At 45.0% G+C, this 21,098-nt stretch overlaps 1 protein-coding gene across 3 annotated transcripts in view; it reads right to left on the bottom strand.

The window, feature by feature from the left end:
* Nucleotides 1-159: 159 nt before the first annotated feature.
* The window catches only part of AGRN (agrin), a 185,352-nt gene continuing 164,413 nt past the window's right edge, over nt 160-21,098 (bottom strand). For all 3 annotated transcript variants that reach the window (XM_068118853.2, XM_068118854.2, XM_068118855.2), the window contains 4 exons: nt 18,979-19,078; nt 3,083-3,346; nt 2,867-2,970; nt 160-2,610 (listed from right to left, as the gene is read on the bottom strand). In XM_068118853.2, the coding sequence (XP_067974954.2) occupies nt 2,459-2,610; nt 2,867-2,970; nt 3,083-3,346; nt 18,979-19,078 (620 nt within the window). In that variant the 3' untranslated portion in view covers nt 160-2,458. The remainder of the gene's footprint in view (nt 2,611-2,866; nt 2,971-3,082; nt 3,347-18,978; nt 19,079-21,098) is intronic.

The following is a 21,098-nucleotide window of genomic DNA, read 5'->3' as shown; positions in this document are numbered from 1 at the left end:
ATTGCAAGCTGAACATTGACCACTGCAAGTCTCATAATAGGTGCTATTTAATACAGGTACTTTCCAAATATGCTGCGGGGAATGATAGCAGAACTGGGGTCAGAACGATGTAAAATGGTGCATATATTAAATAAATAAATAAAAAACAACAATACATGGAATTGTTCAAACATGACAAAAAAATTGTCATCTTTAATATGGATGCAAGTTTTGAGTATAGGATGGTGAACATTTGAAGCGCAATTTACACAAACAAGAGCATGCAGCTTTGCGTTATATGAACACACATATCTGCTATGATTCATCTATTACAGAGTGTACTCAATCTATATTTTTCCATTAATCATTCCCACTGAAACCATGCAAATGCCTTGGGCAGCACTTTCCTTCAAATGAGTTGGTTTGCCAAAAATACACATCAGCAATTACCCTGATCCCCTCCAGCTCAACCTCACCCCTACTCCCTTCCTTTTCCTCGAAACTGTTCGCAAATACACCATGGGCTGCTGAAAGTTTACGCTTAAGGATTCTTTTCAAACATTTTCCCCCACATATGAACAGTGCATTAATTGTTGGGAATTGTGGGGGAATTGATGAGGAAGACAAAGACGTTTGTCGTCATGAAATCCACTGGGGTTGATGTTGTCAATCAGAGCACAAACTCTTTTGGAGTTTATGACTTCACATCCGCAATCCTCACAAAGTACATGTTAAGAAAAGGAAACAACTTGGTGTTAAAAGTAAATCCGTGTTTTGTCGAGGAAGGCTCTTCGAGAATATTTTGAGCATTTGCTGCAATTTTGCAAAAAAACAACAAAAAAAAACAACAAGTTTTGGTGACGGGCAGGTGCATTATATTAATTAATAACTGGAAGGGGTTTCTGGCAGCGTGTGCTTAAAAACTGCATTAATAGTCTGAAATGCCTCATATTATATACTGAAAAATGCTATCAAAATACCTGTGTGAAACTACAAGAGAGAGAAAGGTCTCTTTCCTCTGTCAAGAAATTTGTTATCGATTTGTGAAAATGTTGACTATTTTGAAGCTGTTTTACGGGGAAATTCAACATGATGTCAGTGAAGTTTTACATCCTCATCATAGTTTGAATATCTAATAGAACATCATTTTAGATGCAGTCCCAACAGCACAACCATCCCAATAGCTGCCGATATCGAAATGTCAGCCAAAGCGCTAACTGCAAGAAAAACCTTCGAGAAAGGGTAGAAAGGCGCTCAATGTGGAGGTTACAATGGTCAGAGTAAAAAATAAATTCAGTGTATTTTAGTTAACATGTTACCTCAAGCCCCCCCACCTTCACCCCCTTATAACCTCCTCTTGGTTGTATGCTAACCCAGCTAACACAACAATGTTGATAGCCGCGGGGACAAAATTACGTTGGCTCAACGTAGTTTTTTGACGTTGGCCCAACGTTGGAGGTCCGCATAAGAGGGCTCTTACTCTGGCTGATGGTACAACTGTACAGCAGGCAATGGCAAAATCTTCAATATACTGAACAAAGTGACTGAAAAGGATGTACAAGGGGAGGGAGGTATTTTGCCCTACCTTTAACAACAAGGGCTCTTGCCACCCGCCATACTCTACACTCAACAAAATCAAATTCTAATTGTGCACAGTTTTACAGCATTGGCTCCAATTTCCACAACACCACGGCCATTTGGCTTAGTGTAAATATTGCAACAAGCTTTGAGGATGAATGAATCTTTTCTGTCAGTGAAATATCTCCATTTCTTATGTCTGCCATTTGATGGAGAACGATAACAAAGTCCCCTCGAAAAATATCAGACCTTTCATGCCTGGCATATCAGGCCTTTCACGGATTCTAAAGGGCAGAAAGGAGCTGCCTTGGCACGCCATTATGTACAGAGTTGGCATTATGTGGCTGCAAAAGCAGCAAAACTGAATGGCGTGATTGCTTTGGCCTCTAGAATGACAAAACGTCACACGCCACATGGCAGCAAAGGAAGGCAGACGCACCAAGATCTATGAAGGTCGACAGAAAGCAAAGACGCTTTCTTCCACTTACCTAGACCCCTTGTACAACCCTCACCCATCCACGGTTGCTTGGAAATGGAATACTTTAGAAGACGAAATGCTACGTTAAGTCTACTTTACAGGCACAAAGCGAAGAGCTCTAAAATTTACCGTCACCCAAACGGTACAGGTTGACGAGCCGAGAGGCTGAGCAATGAGTGCTTGTTCATCACAGAAAACCTGCATTGCTGCCAATGTTGAGCGAGTTTCCCTTCACTTTGGCAGTGATGGCTGATGGAAGGCTAGGCAATGGAATACACTTTTATGAGGCCTAAAGCTATAAGTAATAACGGTGAAATAGAGCACGGGGAAAGAGAACAGGAGAGGTAGAAAGTCATTGCACCATATTTCTTCCCTCGTCCAAATCATAATGTTTTATAGTTCTTCATCTCCCTTTCCGAGCCTCTACATGAGACACTCTTGCACTCTCGGTTTGTTGGTCGCGTCTTCTGCTCGAAGTACCTTGCGATCTACCCGGATGTCCCGCATGCAGCCGACAAAACGTGTGCCGTAGGCTTTGGGTAGGCGATTGGTCGTTGGGGGTTTTGGAAGACCACCTATGAGGGCCAAAAATTGAGGTTCAGTGGGTGGAAGACAAACATGTTGAAGGTGAGGAGGGAATGAAGAGTGATAAAAGAGTTAAAAGGTGCTTATGCAATGTCATGAGAACCAAATACGCAGACAGACGCATTAGGCCAAGATTATCCACAGAACCCATTAAAGGGCACTGCATGATGCCAGATCTAGAGGAAAGAAGGCCATTGTTTGACACATTACCATGACAACCGAATCAGCAGGAATAGGAAGGCTCACCCAACCACATGCGACCATCCACGTCTAGATTCGTCGAGCCGAAGGGTGACGACGCAGTCACAGGTGCCTCGTTGTCCACTTGAAGGGAGGCTTCTCTTTGAATCCTTCGGCAGTGGATATGAGGATGAAAATGCACAGGGACGATTGAACAGTCGTGTCAAATGTGGAATGACGACGTCAAAATAATGCAACAACAAAGTCCATGATTGGAGTTACCTGCGCGCCTTGATGTGGACCCACTGGTTTGTGTTCATCTTGACTGTGGAGGTCAGAGTCACCGGACGCACACCGAGGTTGAACGTCATTTGCACTCGGGAGTCCACAATGGCCAGCGCCAAATAATCTCCGTCTGATTCTGAGGTCCAAGCTCCGACAGCTCCTCTGGGTTTCCGTGGGACATGACCCAACCAAATCAGCAGGCCCTGTGTCACCTCTGTGCGGATGGTGAGCTCAATCAGGTTGGCGAGCTGTGATGGAGTGCTGCATGGTGCAGGGGGCACACGCAGATCCCTCTTTACACATGACATTTCACCAAATACGCACAAAGACCCCTAAGCAATGACAATGCTTCAATTTAACTTCACTTTTTATGATGATCAAGTAACATAATCTCATGTCTATGTTGAGCAACATAATTTCATGCAACCAACAAACATTCTTCCTGTCATATCATGACAAGTAATTAAACGGCCTAAATCCAAAACAACTACTCACCTCCACTCATTTATTCCTCTTTTTCCCCACCTGTGAAACTGCCATCCACACTCTCTTCGATACAATTCTTCCCACCCGGGCTTCAAGATGGCTATTCACCCCTATCATAAGCCATGATCTTTTCTACACCCATTAAACCATCCCCACCCCTCCTAAAATTTTGTTTATGTATCCATCTTTTCGACCTCTTGCGATCTCCCCAAACCCTCATCGTTACCTGCATCCCTTGTTTGCCCATGTCTGTCTACCTTCTCCCTCCACCCTGCTGTTGGTATTTCCCCTTTCTCCTGCTGTTCCCTTTGCTATGTTGTGTCCTCATCTGTTCTGTGTCCTAGCTCAATTTTTTCCTTTGGTGGGCATGGGTTTCTCCCCCCCCCCCCCTTCCCACGCCTCCTCCCCCCAAGCCCTCTCCCTCCCACACATCTCCCTGCTCTTAAATGTTGTGTGCTCTCAAGTGTTTGCGTGCTTCCCATTCTCTTGTCTTCCGCTCCCTCTTTTTATATATTTTGTTTGTCTGGTTGATTTGTTTGTGAAGTAAATGTCAGCTCTTTCACGAGCCTCGATTCACTATACAAAAAAAAAAGCTCTTCCACGTGTCCTAGCTAAAAAAATAAAACAAACTAGAACGGGCACTCGGTAGAGCGCATACCTTCGCCGCAGCTATGGTAAAAATACGATTTTGACCTTTTCGTGACCTTGACCTTGACCTTTGACCCGATTGCTCCCAAAATCTAATCAAATGTGTCCCGTATAATAACCAATCATCCCACCAAATTTCATGCAATTCGGTTGAATACTTTTTGAGTTATGCGAATAACATACACACACACACACAGACATACAAATAAATACACAGCGATCAAAACATAACCTTCCGCTTTTGCGAAGGTAACAATACAATATAAGAAAACATTAAATACAAACAATAGCTAAAAAATTAAGAAACAATACAATATAAAAAGAAGAAACAGCAATCAGAGATTGCAGACGCTCGCCAGGATATATTTTCTGTGGTTTTTAAGGCTTTTGTGTTAAAACAAATATGGCGCCCGAATCACGTGACCGATGACGTCATCATTATTTTTTATCCATCAATATGGCGCTCAATAAATTTCATCTTGATCGGATGAAGTTTTGTACTTATCGAATTATGACGTCATAATGGAGGCACCTATGACATCACCATGAACATATTTTATTCCACATGGAGAGTTCTTTACAATGAGCCATGTCTCAATTTTTTCTATTCACCACTTTCGGAGATATATAGGTGCAAAGTTTTTGGTTTTTCCAAGATGGCGGCCGAACAACGTGACCTATGACATCATATTTATCATTAAAAATTCTAGATGTGGAGTTGCACCTATGGTGAAAATATCCTGTCGATCGGACCAACAGTTGCAGAGAAAATCACATTTATTCTGTGCGGACAAACAAACAGACAGACAAACAGACAGCCAGACAAACAGACTCAAATGCAATACCCTCTCCTCAGGCGAGGGTAAATACCTAGATTGAATACAAATTGAATACAAAAAACAATAAATACAAACAATAAATAGCTAAAAAAAACAATAAACACAATATCTAAAAAACAACATAAAAATAAAAACAATAAATATCTAAAAATAAATATATATATATAAGGAATATAAAACAATAAATAAAAACAATAAATAGCTAAAAATATATATATATTGTTGCGAATATGGAATTTGGCCTCCATATCCGCTTGTAAATATTCCCCTATTTTCTCCGATACTCCCCAACTCTCCCTTACCCCATTCCCTAGTCCCATTGTCTGTAAACAACACCCATTAGAGCCGATCTTCCCCTTCATCCCCCCATTAAATGTCGTGCCCAGGTCCCCCGCACCACACGTAGACAATTATAGGACATCTTGCTAGTTATTCTTAATCTATGTCAGTTAAGGACTTGTTTCCATTAATTATGACTCTTCGTTGCACCAGAATGTGATTATATGGCACCTGTTAGGAAGTTTAGGACCTCCCCATACCTCTCCGCATCTCTTCCCCATGAAGAAGCGCCAACTACAACAACAACAACAAAAGAGGGGGGCGGCGCGGTGACGGCATGGGGAGTGGGCGTCCTCCTTCCGGCTCGGTTAGCCACCATTGACCACGCGCTCCACGGGGTTACCACGAAGGGGCTCCCTGTCGGCCCCTCGTCAAGGGCGGAGCCGGTAACCCCCGCACCCAATGAGAAGCCATGGGCCGATGCCATATGGGGCGGAGCTAACGAGCGAGGGCGTGACTCCCCGCCGGATATACGCGGCCCCGCGCCGGACGTGACGTCAGATGCGCCCCGAGCTTGGAAGGAAAAGACGCCACCCTCCCGAGCGCTGAGCGACCTCCCCAGCTTGAGACCAAAGTCGCGACCCACAAGCGCTGTGATACCTTCACGCATCTCTGGACACCACCGTACGTGATCCTGCCCTGAGCACAGGTGCACCTGGAGCGATCGCTACCCGCTTTCCTGGCCATCAAACCCCGTGTGAGTGAGCCTTGTCCCGCGTTTACCTGTCGTCTGTCCGGGGATAATATAAGTGTGTTTAAGTGCCCACCTTCCTATGTTTCCCTCTTGTCCCTGTAATCTAAACCTTCCGCAATTGTAATAACAACCTTTGAGAACCGTATCCCTGGTGTCGTATTGTGTGATTGTAATCCAGCCGGGTGTCTTCTTTTTCCTATTGAGCCAGCGTAGCGCGATTAGTCAACATTCGGGCACAATCGGGTAACTTGTACGGATACGGCGGCCATCCCGCTCGGCCCACCATACCATCAAAGTCGTATCTGTAACAATTGGTGTCGAGGAGTGGAATTCGAACCCGGGACTAAATTAGTTAGGCCCAAATTTTGGGAGGGAAAATCGATTTGGAGCGCGTTTCCCGCGCGAAATTATAACGGCGAAATTTCAATTTGTTTTACGAAAATAAAAAATAAAAACCGAATTTTGAAAGTCGCGCTATGGCGGATCAAGACGGCTGGGGTCCGGTAGGGGAGAGTGAAGCAGGGTCGGTCCAGGACCAAATTGAGGGACATGAGGGACATGAGGAGAGCGAAACAGCGGGGGTAGCAGACGCGCGAAATTGCGCCTCGCACATAGCTACGGCGGCCGCACCCGCTGCACAAGTGGGAGGGATGGCCCAGATGCAGGTCCTCATGGAGCAATTTATGGCGCAAATGCAGGCGTCCCTCAAACTGCAGAGTAACCAATTGGGGAACCGGATGGATGCTCAGAGTGAGCAAATGAGGGTTGATAGTGGGCGAATGGAGGGCCAAATGGGGGTAATGGGAAACCAAATGGGGGTAATGAGGGACGAAGCGAGGGGTACCAGTGAGAAGTTAGACAATAATTTTGAGGAGTTAGACAAGAAAATTGAGAAGTTAGACAATAATTTTGAGGAGTTAGACAAGAAAATTGCGAAGTTAGACAATAATTTTGAGGAGTTAGACAACGGGATAAAAGAAGTAAAGAATGGGTTAACGGGGGTAGAAAATAGAATGGCTGCCCAGGAGAATCAGATAGAGGGAGTGAAAAATGGGTTAGAGGGGTTAGAAAACAGTATGGAAGGCAAATTGAGGGACATGAGGGACCAAGCGGAAAGGGAAGTTAAACAAATGGAGCAGCAGATAGAGGGGGTCAGAATGGGGGTAGAAACCAAACTGGATGCTCACAGGGAGGAAATGGAGCAGATGAGGGTGGCATCTGGGCAGGAGATGCAAGTGATGGGAGAGGAGATCAGAAGAGGAGTGAGTGAGGAGGTCGGAGGAGTGCGCGAGGAGGTGAGGCACTGTAAGGAGCGCATGGAGAAAGAGGTGAGAAAGGGGACTGTAAAATTGCAAGGTGGTATAGAGGAGTTGACGCTGGGAGTAGAACAACTGACAGTGGGACAAAAGGAGTTGGGGGACCAGGTAAAGAAGAACACAGCGGTAATAGAGGGTTTAAAATCGACACAGAAGGAGATGAAAAAGGACGTAGGGGTAATTAAAAAAGAGTGCCAGACGGTACATGAGGACCTGACGAGGAAAATGGACAAGGTGGTAGAGGTAATGGAGGTTAAAGAGCGGGAGGTGCGGGAGCACATAGAAAAAAATAAAGTGGAGTTAGAGGAAGAACTTAAAGGGGCGCACGAAGAGATGAAGGAGATGAAGCAAAAATTAGAGGAAGTGGAAGAAGGGGTGAGCGAAATTAAGAAGCGACGGAGAGAGGATAAGAAAGAGATAAAGGAGGAAGTAAAAGAATTGGTCCAAAGTCTGTGTTTGGATCGTGATGATGTGCTCATTAACCGGATGAGGGATTCGCAGGTGATGGAGGAGAAGCGAAGAGGAAGAGGACACGGTGTAAGTGGTGACCAATATGGTCGTGCGTATGATGCGCCAGGGGATTTAAAAAGCTTGGGGATTGGTTTGGATCCGGGTGTTCGTGAGAGGCCGTTGGTGGAGTGTGCGACAGGTCTGGTGTGCGAAAGAGGAGGTGTGCGAGAAAGTCCGACTCTGGGGTGTGTGAGGAAAAAGTGCGTCCCAAGGAGTGAGTGTGCTGGCGAGAGTGAGTCGGTCGTAGCGCGTGTGCGAGGGAGCACATGGAAGCGTGCTGTGGTGAGTGTTACAGAGGGTGTGACGGGAGAGTGTGCGCGAGGAAGGTGTGTGACGGACAGGTGCATGGGGAAAGAGTGCGCTGTCAGAAGTAAGGAAGAGTGTCCACCTGTGGTGAGTGTTACAGAGGGTGTGACGGGAGAGTGTGCGCAGGAGTGTGCGCGAGAAAGGTGTGTGACGGACAGGTGCATGAGGAAAGAGTGCGCTGTCAGAAGTAAGGAAGAGTGTCCACCTGTGGTGAGTGTTACAGAGGGTGTAACGGGAGAGTGTGCGCGAGAAAGGTGTGTGACGGACAGGTGCATGAGGAAAGAGTGCGCTGTCAAGAGTAAGGGTGAGTGCGCTGTCAGGAATGGAGGTGAAAGTAGTGAGAGTGACATGGAGCGTGAGTTAGTTGTGACAGGTGAGCGAGGATGTACACCTGGGATGGAAGGATGCACACCTGGAATGGTAGAGCGTGAGTGGGAATGCACGCTGGAGTTGGTGGTGAGGCACATGGTTGGGTGTGCGAATGAGGGCACACCTGTGATTGTCACAGAGGAGGTGACCGAGGAGGGGGTGCGAAGCGGTGTATTGGTGAGGTGTGCGAGCAACGAATGTGTGCCAAAGTGTTCGGTGGTCAGGTGTGTGACCAAAGCTGTGAGTGGAATGGGTGTACCTGGGTGTGTAAGGAAAGGTAGCATGGGAACGGCTGGATGTGTGAGCAAGGAACGGGCTGCGGGATGTAAGCATGCAGGTGAAGCATCGACGTTAGACGGGATAGAGTTTAGAACGACTTATAGCCGAATCGGGCCCTCGGTGCGTGCTGGGCCTCGCTTTGAACGGCCGCGTCCGTGCTCCACTAGGCGGAGCGGGCGGCTGGATAGGAAGGGTCGTCATGGCGACCACTTTTTGGTGAGACGTGCCGGCAGGTCGAGATCGGGACATTGGATGGCTCCACGCCGAGGTGATGCGTGGGATCTCGGCCCGGGTAAGCCCCCGTCCCTGCACCGAGTGCCGGACGCATCCAGCCGCTGGCACAAAACAACCAGCATCCATTGCTTGGCTTTACGAAGCCGGGCTTTGGACAGGGATTGGCGCACCGAGAGGTATTAGTGAGTCGACTGGGTGATGAGGTTAGTGTTTTGGACCCAAAATTAGAGAAAAACAAAATTTGATGATTGGCAAGGGATTGGCAGTAGTGATTGGCAGATGATGGGTAGTGATTGGCAAATTTTTGATTTATTGAAATTTGATGTGCAAAATTGGTAGTGAGAGACCCCCGATGTGGTGGGATGGCAAATCCACCATCCTTCCCATGAGGGGGCAAAGGAGCAATAGCTTGTGGGGTGTATGGCAGTGAAAACTAGCCCGGGTGGGTTAGGATATGGTGTGTAGGGATCTAGCGAAGATGACCTTAGGTAACGTTAAGGTTAGTTAGTGACTGATACCTGTAGTGGGGACGCAGGCAGATTAGTGTGGATTATAATGACGAGGGAGCGCAATAGTTTAAAGGGACGACTGGGAAGCGCAAGTTTCAGAAGGGAGTAGTTAGCTGAGATGATGCTGTGTGTGTGAGGATTGAACAAGTGTGATTGCACAGGTGTGCAACTGGACAGGTGTGTGGAGCAGTGTATGAGTAGTGAGTGTGTGGATCAGCGCGAATGCGCTTGGGGAGAGAAGGGTGCAGGTGGCACCAGGTGTGAGAGCACAGGTGTGCAGGTACCGGTGTGTGGAGAGAGTTGGAGTGAGTGGTACGGAGTGGTGTGCATGGTGCGAAGGTGTGGATGGGGGAAGAGTGGACCCCTTTCACGAGCACCCGGGGCGGGTAGTGTAAGTGTTAGGTAGAGGGTGCAGGTAAATTGTGGTTGGATATTGGCATTTGTGGTGCGGTTGCAGAATGGTGTTGTGAATGGGTGCATTAGTGTTGTGGAAATGGCTGGGCGTGTAGCCTGTTAGTGTGTGTAGTTGGTTGGGCACTCCACCACTGTGAGGATGTCGGCCAGGTGAGGCCGCAGGTGGGCTCTGGGAGCCGGTAGTTGTGAGTGGGTGCCTGAGGATCCCGGGTGTGGATCGGGCAGCCCAGTGCCAGAGAGGGCACGGAGTGGGGAGAGAGCCAGAGGGCCTTCCCCAGGTAGTTAGGTTAGGGTAAGGAGCAGGTAAGCTCGGAGGCAACTGCAGTGGTGGAGGTGTGCAGGTGGGTAGACCCACTGGGAGAGGTACACGCCGCAGCCCAGAAATTGTACGAGGGCACCGGGAGATGAATCGGGGGAGTGAGACCCCAAATTGAAGAGCACCACAGTTTGGCCAATGGGAATTGGTTTTTAGAACCCATAGTGTAAGAGGGCCAATGGGTTGGCCGGAGAAAGACCCCGGGTAGTGTAAAGTTGTTAAAGTCATTTAGGAAATAGTTAGGATTGATGAACCTGTCGCACCATACGCAGCCACTTACCTGTGGTGATGATGATGACTCCACACCTGTGTTTTCTTTGTTTGTGTTGCAGAAATGAGAATTGCTGTTGGATTTGTGAGACGCATCACGACGTGGATGAGACATTGGGGTGATTCCATCTCTCCCTCCCTAGGAGGGACTGATGATGAATTGGTGATGGCAAATTTTGATGTTGAGTTGAAAATGGCAAATTTTGATGAGAGTTGAAAATGGCAAATTTGATTGGTTAGGAGGGAGAGAAGACGAATTTGGTATATGGGAGGAACGGGGAAGACAGTAGGGATGTTTGTGGACTTGTAAAGTAGATGTTTATGGGTAGTGTTGTGTTTTGTTGATACAGTAAGGGGTAAGGGAGGGGCCATGTAGGTTACCTGGTGGGGGGGGGCGTACGGTAGGAACGTACCTGTCTCACCTGGTTCCCATGTGCCCCCAGTGTGCATTACCTTACATTGCGTGCACTTTTGCGCCCTTACCACCTTACTCACTTGTCTGCTTCTTTTGTCTCCCACCTCCGAGGATCTGGCTTTGGGGTAGAGAGAGAGGAGAGAGAGGTGCTGGCTGCGCAGTTGTGGGCCTGCACTTTCGCTGTTCGCTGCCTGGATCGGTACACCATATGGACCGCAATGTTTGTGGCCACCCACAATGGACCGCAGTTCGTTTGCGGCCAAGCACCACCCGGGGATGGACTTATGGATCAACGTGGCACCTATGCCATACAGGTGAACCACTAATAGTTAACACCACCAAGTGCACCACAAGAAGAGCAAGAGACACCTGCAGGGTTAGGGGTTGTTGAAGTTATTTTTATTCCAATGAACAATGGTGACTGCACCGATTGGTGGTGGGGTGGTGCTTTTGATGCTCGGGAAGGGTGCTCTGCACGTTATTAAAGGCCGTCGGCCACAGAGCACTCGTGGGTTGGTGTATCGATGTTGGCAAGCGCGCTCTCTCTCTATGCATAACATCTGCATGTGTCCCTCCAAAAACAGGTCCTGGATCGTAGTGTAAATAGCAGCGTAGTCTTGTAAATAATGCTCCCTACCGGCTGTATGTTTAGTTTGAGAATTCTTTCCGGATTCGGTTATCCTGTGGGTGTGTTTCTGTGAGGAGAAGGGTGCAACGTCGCAGGGGGACATATTTACTCATTTGTGAATATCTGTAAAACTGTCGCACTCAGGGTAGAGTTAATAGTAGAGGGAACTACATTGCGTGCCACACTAAAGTAGGTAAAAATTTATCGGGTCGGGACGCCCCGAGGGTAGAGAAGGGTGCAATGTTGCGAATATGGAATTTGGCCTCCATATCCGCTTGTAAATATTCCCCTATTTTCTCCGATACTCCCCAACTCTCCCTTACCCCATTCCCTAGTCCCATTGTCTGTAAACAACACCCATTAGAGCCGATCTTCCCCTTCATCCCCCCATTAAATGTCGTGCCCAGGTCCCCCGCACCACACGTAGACAATTATAGGACATCTTGCTAGTTATTCTTAATCTATGTCAGTTAAGGACTTGTTTCCATTAATTATGACTCTTCGTTGCACCAGAATGTGATTATATGGCACCTGTTAGGAAGTTTAGGACCTCCCCATACCTCTCCGCATCTCTTCCCCATGAAGAAGCGCCAACTACAACAACAACAACAAAAGAGGGGGGCGGCGCGGTGACGGCATGGGGAGTGGGCGTCCTCCTTCCGGCTCGGTTAGCCACCATTGACCACGCGCTCCACGGGGTTACCACGAAGGGGCTCCCTGTCGGCCCCTCGTCAAGGGCGGAGCCGGTAACCCCCGCACCCAATGAGAAGCCATGGGCCGATGCCATATGGGGCGGAGCTAACGAGCGAGGGCGTGACTCCCCGCCGGATATACGCGGCCCCGCGCCGGACGTGACGTCAGATGCGCCCCGAGCTTGGAAGGAAAAGACGCCACCCTCCCGAGCGCTGAGCGACCTCCCCAGCTTGAGACCAAAGTCGCGACCCACAAGCGCTGTGATACCTTCACGCATCTCTGGACACCACCGTACGTGATCCTGCCCTGAGCACAGGTGCACCTGGAGCGATCGCTACCCGCTTTCCTGGCCATCAAACCCCGTGTGAGTGAGCCTTGTCCCGCGTTTACCTGTCGTCTGTCCGGGGATAATATAAGTGTGTTTAAGTGCCCACCTTCCTATGTTTCCCTCTTGTCCCTGTAATCTAAACCTTCCGCAATTGTAATAACAACCTTTGAGAACCGTATCCCTGGTGTCGTATTGTGTGATTGTAATCCAGCCGGGTGTCTTCTTTTTCCTATTGAGCCAGCGTAGCGCGATTAGTCAACATTCGGGCACAATCGGGTAACTTGTACGGATACGGCGGCCATCCCGCTCGGCCCACCATACCATCAAAGTCGTATCTGTAACAATATAAAAGGAATATAAAAACAATAAATAGCTAAAAATAAATATATATATAAAAGGAATATAAAAACAATAAATACAAACAACAAATAGCTAAAAATATATATATAAAAGGAATATAAAAACAATAAATACAAACAATAAATAGGAATCTAACATATACAATTATACATATACATATACATATAAAAGGAATATAAAAACAATAAATAGAAAAAATAGATAGCTAAAAATATATCTATAAAAGGAATATAAAAACAATAAATAGCTCAAAAAAAACAAATATATATATATATATAAAAGGAATATAAAAACAATAAATACAAATAATAAATAGCTATATATATATATATATATATATATATATATATATATATATATACAGACTTGGCATTTAATATGGAATTTTTTTTTTTTCTTGACTTGGGTTTACTTTCTTAACTCAGTATATCAATCTGGTGAGTTTCTTTTACACTTTGGTGATTTATTTGTTAAAAGAACCATGTCACTGATTGTCTGTCGCAGCAAGAAGTCAACAACAGGATTATATCACAGGTGGCGTGGCAAAATGTACGGACAGGTGCATTTGATGATTGGCTTCACAGTCGGGTATACAAGGGTTGTTGCGTTCTGTATTAGTGGAAAACAACTGCTGCACGTCTCCAAAAGTTATTGCCGCTTCCTCTGGAGATGGTCCGTCAACTCGACAATGCTGTTTGTCATGGAGTGGTGGCTTTACGAAATTACGGCATGAAAGAGCGTGCTATTGCTCGGCAGTATGGCATCACTCAAGGTCAGGTGTCAAAGATCCTGAAACAAAATGCTCAGAGGGGTGTCCCTACTCCAATACCGAGGCCAGGACGTCCCCGCAGAACCACAAGGAGAGATGATCGCCAGCTGCACTGGTTAGTCCGCAATGGCCGTACCAAGTCAGCTAATCAGCTTAGGGCTGAGTGGCAGCAACTGACAAATGTGCCTGTATCCAGAAGGCTAGTCAACCAACGACTGGTTCAAGCAGGCTATCATGCCAGGCGTCCCCTGAGAAAGCCACGCCTGACCAGACAACACAGCCAGCGCCGATTGCAGTGGGCCAGAGAGCACCGTCAATGGCAACCAGGACACTGGAATCATGTGATCTTCAGTGACGAGTCTAGATTTCTGGTCTATCGTCAAGATGGCCACGTCCGAGTGTGCAGACAAGTGCATGTAGCCTACAACAAAGATTGTATAGTGCCAAGAGTCCAAGCTGGATGTGGTGGGGTGACCGTTTGGGCTGCTTTTCATGCAGGGGGCAAAACTGACCTGGTTGTTCTGAATGGAAACCTGAACCAGTTCAATTACAGGGCCATTCTGAAGAAACATTGCTTCCATTTGCTCGTGCAGCCTTTCGAGGAAACTTTGTCTTCCAAGATGACAATGCACGGCCTCATCGTGCTCGCATGATCCAACACTTTCTTGCTGACCGTGGTGTAGAGTATATGGAGTGGCCTGCCATGTCCCCGAATATGAATCCGATAGAGAACTTGTGGGCAGAATTAACGCATCAAATCGACCACTTGGACCAGCAGCCGACCTCTGTGCATGAATTGCAGCAGGCTATTGTCACTGCATGGCAAGCGATTCCTGTCCAAACCTTGGCAAATCTCGTGAACAGCATGCCTCAACGTGTACATGCTCTCCTGAATGCTCGTGGGGGTTACACGAAGTACTGAACTGTAATTTTAGTGTCCGTAATCCCAGTCGTAATTGAACTTTTGTTTTTGTTTAAAAATTTTTTGGCTAATGTGGAAAATAAAGAGATACTTCTGGAAAACGTACAGAAGTTTAACACAGTACTGTCCATGAATTTAGTTCGATATCAGTTTACATCACTTTCAAGGATCAATTTATTTGTTTCGAAATGTCAAATGTGGTTTTTGTTTCTTTTAAAGGTCACATTAACAAAATCTAGAATAATTTCAACATAATTCCAATGAACTTTTGGTTCTACGACATCTTGAAAAGTAAGTTCACCCCCACAAAAAAAAATATTCCATATTAAATGCCAAGTCTTTATATATATATATATATATATATATATATATATATATATATATATATATATATATATATATATATATATATATATATATATATATATATATATATATATATATAGCTATTTATTGTTTGTATTTATTGTTTTTATATTCCTATATATATATACTAGCAGAAGTACCCGGCATTGCCGGGTGGGGGAGGAGGAGGGGAGGGGGAAGAGGAGGGGAGGGGAACGGGGGGGAGGGGGGGGAGGGGGAGGGGGGAGGGGGAGGGGGGAGGGGGAGGAGGAGGGGAGGGGGAGGAGGAGGGGAGGGGGAAGAGGAGGGGAGGGGAACAGGGGGGAGGGGGAGGGGGAAGGGGGGGAGGGGGAAGGGGAAGGGGGGAGGGGAGGGTGTGGGGGTGCCCGGGGGAAGAAGGGCCCCTCCCCCCTCCCCCCTTCCCCATCCCCCCTTCACCTCCCCCTCCCCCCCCCCTTCCCCTCCACCCCCTCCTCCCTCCCCCTCCCCCCTCCCCCCCTTCCCACTCCCCCCTACCCCCTTCCCCCCCATTCCCCTCCCCTCCTCTTCCCCCTCCCCTCCTCCTCCCCCTTAACACCAGGGGGGTTGACTCAGCCTGTCATCCTACCGAGGTCGGCAAATTGAGTACCAGTTCACTGGTAATTCCCTGTGTGCCGCAAGAGGCACCTAACAGGGTTGGCGGCACGAACCCGGAAGTCGGAACTCATTGTCGTCAAATAAATGTAGCATGTATGTTTCACTCTCTGTCACATGCCGTTGGTCCCATGTCAATCGGATGAAGTTGAAAAATTAACATTACGAAGTTTCTCTGGGACGTACTGATTCCGAATAATGAAGTTGAAAAATTAATGTTCCGAAATACGCTAATTACGCTAACAGAAGCGCTGGCGCTGCGAAGCGCTAGAGGGAGCGCTGCGCTCCCTCCCTTCGATTCCCTCCCTCTTCTGCGAGCGCTTCTGCGCTAATACGCTAATTTTAAAAACCCGAAGTTTTTTTAAATTTAAGGTGTGCTGTAGTTGCTCTGAGACGTACTGATTCCGAATCTGCCTTTGGTTTTCTCTGCGATGAGTAGTTCTCGAGTTATAAGAGGACAAACATACTTTACTGCTTTATATATATAGATATATTCCTATTTTATATATATATAAATAAAGGAATATAAAAACAATAAATACAAACAATAAATAGCTAATATATATATATATATATATATATATATATATATATATATATATATATATATATATATATATGGAATGTAAAAACAATAAATACAAACAATAAATAGCTATAAAAAACCCAAAAAACAAACACAACATAAAAGACAATATAAAAACAATAAATATCTAAAAAAACAAAAAAACAACAACAATGAATAGAGATTGGTTGTGACTTCAAGGTACCCTGAAGGACTGCGGTGTTCAGTGAGAAACTCAATAAAGCCGGAAACTGAAGGAAACCCAAGCAATGTAGACAAGGAAACCCAGGCAGAGAGTATTTCATCTCGTCTTTGTGAGTCTAAGACGAGCACTGTGGCAGACAAGCTACATTGTCCAATTTGTGTACGAATTGCAAGTCCAATTTGCTCCATCATTCTGCACCAGAATGTCACTCGTTGGATCTTATCCGATGTTTAACCTCGAATATACAGCAGTTTCTGCATCATTAAATGGTGTAAGGAATGGGATAAGAACAGTGGATAACAACGAGCACCTAAAATGTCTTGCCAGCCATTTTCAAAAACAAGAAATGCATTCACCTGGCTTACATTGACTTTGCAAGGACAAAGCATGCAGGTGAAATGACAAGGGCAAAACAGCCAGACCCACCTGTGTTTCCTTGCAAAGTCCTTGATGAAAGGGCTTTGAACAGGAAAATACAAGCAAAAAAACAACAGACAATGGATAAAGCAGAGCACCATTCAACACAGCCAAAAAAACAACACAAGCTGCCCTCTATCTTCATTGGGAAATAAAATCCATCATTCACTGTTTTATTTCCCGACATGATCAGTCCTGATAAGTCATGTGGTTTTGTCATGTGCAGCAGGAGGACCTATCGTGTGATTAATCAGTGTAAACAATGACAAGTTCACCTTGCACCTTGCAGTCCTCTTCCTTTTGCATTAAATTGTTTGGAATGTGTGAATGTACTGTATTGTAGTTTTGTGAGATAATGAAACAAGTGTCTCTGTGTGTGTATGTGTGTGTGTAGTACCTGACTTTGGGAGGTAACTTTGCATGAATCGTCTATCAAATTGAGAGAGAAAGCTTCTTAACTCCATCTCTCAATTAGATGGACGATTACAAAATTGTCGGAGAACTTTTTAATTTATTAAGTGATTCTTCACCATTGACAGATTGGGCCAACAAAAATGATAGCATGATGTTTCGAAAAGTTGTGGATGACTTGTGACAAAACTTAGTGGATGAGTTGGTTAGGTGACAAGAACGAGCCGATTCGATAATTGATATTCGATAACATAATTAACAATTTCGATAACATAATTCGATAACACCAACATATAATTGAATTCATTAGAAGCCAACTGAACCAACTCCATATCCATTCCTGATGTGGTTTATCTGGCCTTTGGGTGTGAATATACTCACTTGGGAACTTCGTTGTTCCGTTGGCTTGCAAGACAAAGGGAAAGTGGGCAAGACATAGTGAGTGTGTTGCGAAACAGCACAATATGCAGAAACATTAAGGACATTCAGTCCAAAATAAATGTTTCACCGATGATGGTTTAGTTGAGTTTGAGTCAGACAGTGAGGATTAACCGTCTCCCCTCCTTTCTCCACTCTCTCTCTCTCCCTCACTTCCTGTCGTCTCTCCCCTAATCCCTTCTCTGTTATCCCCCACTCCCCTGCACTGCCCCATTCCCCTCTCCCTCCTCCACGCCCCTCTCTGTCTCCCCACTTCCCTGTCTCCCTCCCTCACTCCCCTCCACTCTCCTCTCCCTCCCCCCCCCCCCAACTCCCTTCCCACCCCCCTAAACTCTCCCTCCGTTCCTTATATGTCCGTATCTATTCTTTTCAAACGACTTAAATTTCAGTTTTTTTTCGCTTTCGCTGTTCAGTTGTTGCATTTATTTGATATCTGATGTACCATACTCGTTACAGGGTGTCGGTGCCGCAAAAGCAGCTTCCTGGGCAAGGGTTATACTGGGTGTTTGCCATTGCCTTCCCAGCTGTAGTCCAGACAGGAATTTGTAATTTGTTCATGGTGCCAGCGATAGCTCACCTACTCTTCGTGAAAGACACCAAGGAGATCTTTAACAACCAGCAACGAGCAATGAAAATAAATTGAAGGAACATTTTGTGATACGTTTCTATTCGTGATGTTACATGATATGCTGGTGGACTTGTCATTCAGCTTAATGTCCATGCAATTGATGGCACACACAGTGATGCCTTGCCCTGCCTGTGAAACACCAGGGTAACCGTTTATAGCTGTGTTGAGATTTGAACCGAGACAATAAGCAGCTCAGAGGTGAGATATCCAGCCAGGCCTTCTGGTGATTCTCATGACCCTTGTGAACATCAATGCTTTAATCATTGGAGAAAAAGAGATGATGAAAGAATAATAGCAGACATTGCAGATAATTGATTGAAGGAATCAAATTTTTCGTTTTTTACAACTTAATTGCCAAAGAGCAACCACTGCAGCAAGGAAACCTCAATATATTGTTTTTTGAAGTGTACAATTTAATAATCTGCCAAATTTAAAGTAATATATCCCATCCCAGAAGAACCTCCTGTGCATAAAGGCTTTGCACACTTTAGGGAACAAGCAGAAAATTGTGGAACTATTCATGTACATTTTTTTTTTTTTTTAATTTGGAGAGTGCTCATTGTTGTAATTCCATATTATTTCTGGGAAGGAAGAAAAAGAATGTTACCTGTTCGTGTTGCTCCTAACACTGCTCTGGTATTCGAGAAATGTTTGACCATCGAGCGCAAATGTGTCGTGATGATGGAGGGCCATACGATCGATCACAGCTATGCAGGAATGGGAGAAACAAATAAACGATACAAATTTAAAGACAATAATAAAGAATCTGCAAAAATAAAATACCTTTTTTGGAGTGAACTCGTGTCATCACCCTGCAATCATTGTGCTCCAAAACACTTTGTGATACCTGCCATTTAAAGATCAGTTACATAAAAGAACCAGGAGGTACATCTTGCTGTATAGTTACACTGCTAGTCAAAGTACAAAACGGTAATGACAAAAATCATTGAAATGTTCATACATTTTGGATTTTCACACTTTAGAACATCTCAACAGAATGCTTAAAAACAGTATTACCCAGCAAGGAAACTTGGAAATCTTTCTACCCAGGAAGCTCCACTATAAGATAAGTCGCAAGCCCTTCCATAAGTCATGTTGGTTGAGCTGCAGTAGAACTGCCTCTGCAAGACGTTACTGCTCTGGCATTTTGTCTGAAAAGCCAGCCCACAAGGTTACATCATTCTTCTAGATTTTCAGAGATTTTCCTTACATATGTGTGTGTGTGTGTGTGTGTGTGTGTGTATATATATATATGGACTTGTCATTCAGCTTGTGTGTATATATATATGGACTTGATATATATATATATATATATATATATATATATATATATATATATATATGTATATATACAGACTTGGCATTTAATATGGAATATTTTTTTTTGTGGGAGTGAACTTACTTTTCAAGATGTCCCTCCTTGTGGTTCTGCGGGGACGTCTTGGCCTCGGTATTGGAGTAGGGACACCCCTCTGAGCATTTCGTTTCAGGATCTTTGACACCTGACCTTTAGTGATGCCATACTGCCGAGCAATAGCACGCTGTTTCATGCCGGAATTTCGTAAACCCACCACTAAATGACAAACAGCATTGTCGATTTGACGGACCATCTCCAGGGGAAGCGGCAATAACTTTTGTAGACGTGCAGCAGTAGTTTTCCACTAATACAGAACGCAACAACCCTTATATACCCGATTGTGAAGCCAATCGTCAAATGTACCTGTCCGTACATTTTGTCACGCCACCTGTGATATAATCCTGTTATTGACTTCTTGCTGCGACAGACAATCAGTGACATGGTTCTTTTCACAAAGAAATCACCGAAGCGTAAAAGAAACTCACCAGCTTGATATACCGAGTTCAGAAAGTAAACCCAAGTCAAGAAAAAAATATATTCCACATTAAATACCAAGTCTGTATATATATATATATATACATATACACACATACATACATACATCCAGAGTACAAAAGAGTCTAAGTCCAGTCGCAAGTTTATTAAGTTAGATTTGATCGCAAAATAAATAGTTATAATATCAACCAAAAACACTTTTTAGTGATTTCCATAAACTTCTAAAGATATAGTCACATGAATGTGACTGACAATAGGAAAAATCAAATCGGTCTTTACAAATATACAATAATTATAATCAGTGTTACCCAATTTTACCTCGAGAACTCTATTTGCCATTGATTCATTGAGTTATGGATTAAGGTTGCGTCAACTTTTTTTTTCCCAAACAGTTTAATTACAATGGATTCCCAAGCATAATCAAATGACTCACATGCATTTTATCTTTCTCTCAAATGTAATGATTATTCATTTATTCTGTCAATGAAAAGTTTCAAAATAATAATAACAATAATATATGAAGGAATATGAATGCCATAAATATCTTCAATACTATGAAAATTGCTGTTCGAAATAATAGTATAAGAAAAATTGGCATTGCCTTTTTTTTTGTATCCTGAATGGAGGCTCGTGAAAGAGCTGACATTTACTTCACAAACAAATCAACCAGACAAACAAAATATATAAAAAGAGGGAGCGGAAGACAAGAGAAGGGGAAGCACACAAACACTTGAGAGTACACAACAACATTTAAGAGTAGGGAGATGTGTGGGAGGGAGAGGGCTTGGGGGGAGGAGGCGTGGGAAGGGGGGGGGGGGGGTGGGAGAAGTATAAAATACAAGGACACCAAGGACCTCCAGGACAGTTAAGTGGAC

Source organism: Myxine glutinosa, chromosome 6, assembly GCF_964187855.1.
Source record: "Myxine glutinosa chromosome 6, kmMyxGlut1.1, whole genome shotgun sequence".
In the NCBI taxonomy this organism is placed as follows: domain Eukaryota; kingdom Metazoa; phylum Chordata; class Myxini; order Myxiniformes; family Myxinidae; genus Myxine; species Myxine glutinosa.
Note: the sequence above shows the minus strand (reverse complement) of the source record. Positions and strands in the feature narration are given on the sequence as shown.